The sequence below is a fragment of the Eupeodes corollae genome, chromosome 1, assembly GCF_945859685.1.
Source record: "Eupeodes corollae chromosome 1, idEupCoro1.1, whole genome shotgun sequence".
In the NCBI taxonomy this organism is placed as follows: Eukaryota; Metazoa; Arthropoda; class Insecta; order Diptera; family Syrphidae; genus Eupeodes; species Eupeodes corollae.
The window spans coordinates 30,517,157-30,522,181 of NC_079147.1; the positions used below are offsets into that span (position 1 = coordinate 30,517,157).

At 36.0% G+C, this 5,025-nt stretch overlaps 1 protein-coding gene across 1 annotated transcript; it reads left to right on the forward strand.

The window, feature by feature from the left end:
* Positions 1–2,780: 2,780 nt before the first annotated feature.
* LOC129953823 (uncharacterized) lies at positions 2,781–3,323 on the forward strand. Its single transcript, XM_056067309.1, has one exon. It carries the CDS (start codon positions 2,781–2,783, stop codon positions 3,321–3,323), a length of 543 nt encoding a protein of 180 aa, XP_055923284.1.
* The last annotated feature ends 1,702 nt before the right edge of the window (positions 3,324–5,025 follow it).

Below are 5,025 nucleotides of genomic sequence, written 5' to 3' on the forward strand. Positions count from 1 at the left end.
GGGACAAATCGGATAGTAAGGTGCTTTCGAAAATCCTACTCAGCGTGAAACTATCAGAGCTCATTCACGTAAAGCAGAGCAGAAGTTTAAAGCAGGCATTTTGCCTTACTGTTGAGAAGCTTTATGAGATCGATGTTAAGATGCCAGATGAGTTGCTTGCCATAATGTTGCTTTGTAGTCTTCCTGATGATTGCGAGAATTTTATAGTAGCTATTGAGAGTCGCGATAGATTACCCAATTTGGCTTCTCTAAAGGTTAAATTGACAGAGGAGGAATAAAGGAGAAATGGTAGGGACAAAGAGCACGTGAGTAGCAGTAGTCAGCATGTGTTAGCTATAAGAGCAAAATCAAAGCTAGGTCCAGTTCAACACTCAAAAAAAGGCAATTTGGATAAAAAACTAAACAAACGTGGCAAATGTTTTAAATGCGGTGTTCGAGGCCATTTCGCTTCTCAATGCATCGCATCAACGAGCAACCGGAACGAGGCAGCTTTTGGTATAGTTTCTAATACTGCCTATGGAAATGGAGTTTTGGGTAGAAACGAATGGTGCATAGACAGCGGTGCCACATCTCATATGTGCTGTGATAAAAATCTGTTTTCGTCTTTAAAAGATGCTCCTAGGACACCAGTAGAACAGATGTGTGTGTTACATCCAGTGGCGTAGGAACGGTTCGAATTAGTACTGATAATAATTGTGACGTAACGCTGAGAAATGTTTTCTTTATTCCCGAATTGAGGGGGAATTTTTTATCAGTGATAAGATTACGGCTAGTGGGCATGCAGTTGAATTTGGTAGAGATTTTGGAATTAAAAGCTAAAAAACGTCAAGATTTGTACGTTGTTTGTGGTGTGAGGCATGAGTTAGCAATTAGTTTGAGGACTCAGGAAATTAATCCAAGTTCTTTTAATAGATGGCACAAAAGATTCGGGCATCTGAATGGAAGCAGCTTAAAACAACTTTCTACGAAGAATATGGTCCTAGGTCTCAAGCTTGGTAGTGAAAATCGTCTAGAATGTGTAGTTTGTGCAAAGGCTAAAATTAGCGAACAATCATTTCCTAAGAAATCACTCAGCAGGAGTAAGGGATTACTTGATTTGGTCCATACAGACATCTGTGGACCGATGAAGACAGCTTCAGCTGGAGGTTGTAGCTATTTTGTGAGATTCATTGATGACAAGTCACGTAAAATGTAGGTACATCTATATCATTAAAAGAAGAAACGAGGTTAATGGAATTTTTAAGCAGTTCAAGAAATATGTAGAGCGAGAGACAAGGCGAGCAATTAAAATGATCCGTAGCCATAATGGAGCAGAGTACGTTTCCAATCAGTTATCTGATTTTTTAAGAGATAACGGAGGCAGTTAACTGTAGCTCACACACCGCAGCAAAACGGTGTGGCCGAAAGGGCAAATCGGACACTGGTGGAGATGGCAAGATGTTTGCTCATAGGTTCATCTCTTTCTGAAACTTTATGGGCTGAGACGATATGCACTGCTGCTTATTTGCGGATCCGATGTAAAACAAAAATCTTGGGTAATAAAACACCTTATGAAGTCTGGAGTGGTGCAAAACCTTCAGTTAGTCATTTTCGTATGTTCGGATCCAAGGCAGAAGTTTTAATGAAGCAACCTGGCAAGTCAAAGTTTGAGGCAAAAGGTAAGGAGTATACGTTTGTTGGCTACTCCGATGAGTCAAAAACCTATCGGTTACTAGACAGGGCTACAGGTAAAATTGTCAAGAGTCGTGATGTTCATTTTTTTGAAAACGATAAGGAATTGAGTCCTAACGTTTATGATTTTTTAAATACAGATTTAGATTCATTGTCTTAAAATGTGATAGAATCAAACGATGAACATCCAATGAAGGCAGAGAAAGAAGAACTGGAATTGTCCAAAAAGCCAACAACATCGTGTTCCAGTGTCGCACCCCAGACAAAAAACTTACCTGGTCGTCCGAAAATCGTAAGGACTGGAAAGGTTGGCCGTCCAACAAAGCAATTTAACCAGCAGGTCATCAACGCTGTTCAAGAAGGTATGTCCATTACCTGTTCTTTTACTGAAGCAATCAATCACCCCTAAAATAACCTATGGAGAGAAGCAATGAAAGCTGAGTTTGATGCACTCTCATTGATGGGAACGTGTTAATTGGTTGACCCTCGGCATTAAACATAACGAAGATGGTTTCTTAGATCGTTATAAATGCCGAGTGGTTGCAAAAGGCTGTTCGCAAAAATATATGATCAATTACTACGAGACATTCGCCCCTGTCGTTCGCTATTCGACAATTCGTCTTCTAATCGCTATGGCTGCACAGTTTGAACTTCATTTACACCATGTCGATGTAACAACAGCTTACTTACATGAAGATTTGAAAGAAACTGTATTCATGCATCAACCCGAAGGATTTGTTGATCCGCAGTTCCCTAATCGAGTATGCAGACTTAAAAAATCTCTTTATGGGCTCAAGCAAGCAGGAAGAGAATGGAACAGAAAACTAAATGACACAATGCAAAAACTCAGTTTTCAGCGTTGTAATGGCGATACGTGTGTCTACACAAAATGTAATGGTAATATGTTATGTATTGTTGGCATATACGTTGATGATATGATAATTGCTGCGTCAAACTATGAAGATTTGAAATCTGTCAAGTCTCTGATCGGCTCTGAATTTGACATTGCGGACAAAGGTGAGCTGAATTATTACTTGGGCATTCAAATCAAAAGGCATGGTGATCAAATCGAAATCCATCAACAAAAATATATCATATAGGAACTTACCATGAAGTTTAACTTATTGGACAGTAAACCCCGATATACACCTTTGGATCCCGGAATGAAATTAGTGAAAGGTAATAATAGTAAAGGAGAACGCATAGATTCAACGAAGTATCAGTCGTTGATAGGAGCACTTCTCTACATTGCGGTATCAACCCGTCCTGACATAATGTACTCTGTATGTATACTCTCACAGTTCAACGTAGAACCGTATACCGAGCACTTTGTAGCAGCCAAGCATCTCTTGAGATACCTAATGACGACCATCAATCCCAAGCTTACTTATGGAAGTGCACCAACCAAACTTACTGGATACGTAGATGCAGATTGGGCTTGTAATATTGATGACCGTCGATCGAATACTGGCTTTGTTTTTCTGATGGTAGGTGGAGCAGTATCATGGGAATCGAAGAAACAAACTTCTGTCGCTTTGAGCAGCACAGAAGCGGAATATATGGCTCTTTCGCAGGCGTCTAAAGAAGCATCGTATCTTCTGAATTTGTTAAATGAATTCAAATATGCAAAGGTATCATTTAAATCTATTTAATCCATTCTGATAACTTAGGTGCACAGCAGCTTGTTAAAAACCCTGTATTTCATCCTAGAAGCAAGGACATAGACATTCGATATCATTTTGTGCGTCAACTGTATGAAGATGGTTTGATTGAGCTGAAGTACACACCGACATCTGAGATGATCGCTGATATCTTTACAAAAAATCTGACCAGAACAAAAACACGAGAAGCTTTCAACTTTAATGGGAATCAAATATTAAAATTTAAAATTTTGTTGCTTATGTAAGCTTTTGATAATTGCATTGAGGGGGACTGTTATAATTCATAACTTTTAAGCACTACTGTGCGCTGTTTATAGAAGTCTAAATTCACGTCTATTATACAGCAATGCAATTCTAGAGTATTTGCTTTTTTTCTTATTTTCTTATGTTATGTTAATCACTCTCAATATATACTTCTTTGAATAAAGTACAGCTTTTATAACGTTGTTAAATCGTGGACTGTTTTAATTATTTAAATTCTCACAAGTTTGAATTCAAAATCAGTTTTAGCTAACGAGATTTTTAGTCGAAAACCATTTTTTAACAATTTTAAAAGCTTTTCCAAAAGTTTTATTTTCTTGTAAAAAAAATTGGATGAATGAATTGAATTTAAAGTCAATACCTTCTATTTTTCACAAGATATCGAGAACCGAACATAATTTTTTACTAAATTTGCGTAATATTTTTTGTAGATTTTTTTTTTTAAACAGACTGTTCGATTTTAATTAAAACAATTACTGAATGTCGAAAATTATATTTTCTGTAAGCAAACTAGTTTGAAGGCAATATTTTTAATTTTTGAAAAGTTATTTGAGTCGAAAATCAGTGTTTAAAATGGTTTCTTATTTTTTGTAAGAAATCTGTCAATTCGATTTGTCTTAAAATTTTACCGCATGTTGAAAACAATATTTTTTATAAGATAAAATAAGTTGGAAGCCAAAATCTCAAATATTGACCAAGATGTGTTAGTCTAGATTCAATTTTAACCTACTTTGAGTAATGTTTTTTTTTTTAAGTTTTATTTTTTATAAAAAAAAACTGTCAATTCGATTTTTTTATTCTTCATTCTTAGTTGCACAAAACTACTTTGGTGATTGAATCATTTTGTATTCGTAAAATTTTCGAGGTGACACATTTTTTTCAGTTTTTTTGAATTTTAAAAAACCATTAATTGGATTTTTTTTCAAAAAATATACTTCTTTTGTATCACGTTACAATGTTTAGTATTAAATTCAATTTAAGTATGAAGCGTTTTTGGTTCATGAGATATTTAGGGCTTGCCAAACTCTTCACCTTTTTTTAAAATGCATGGTAAAAAAAACCGCCCACGAAACTTTCTTGAGAGTGCTTTCTGCATTATTATTTTTATAACAAAATTGCTCACAGCCTGGGTAAAATATAATAAACTGTTGAGTGAGTTTCAAGCCGGCTTCAGGAAAGATTATTCGACAGTTGACAACATCTTTTCACTAACGTGCATAGGTAGATCTTATCTGGATAAGGGAACGAAATTATATGCTTTCTTTAATGATTTAAAAGCAGCTTTCGATTCGATCAACAGGGATGCATTGTTCTTTAAGCTCAGTTGCCTGGGAATATCCACAAAAATGTTGAAAATAATAAAATGCCTGTACGAAAACAATAAAACGGCAATATGGGACGGAAACGAAGAATCGCCGTGGTTTCAGACGAC

Excerpts from the sequence above, each read along its gene's own strand:
- LOC129953823 (XM_056067309.1), top strand. The coding sequence starts at position 2,781 with ATGAAGTTTAACTTATTGGACAGTAAACCCCGATATACACCTTTGGAT.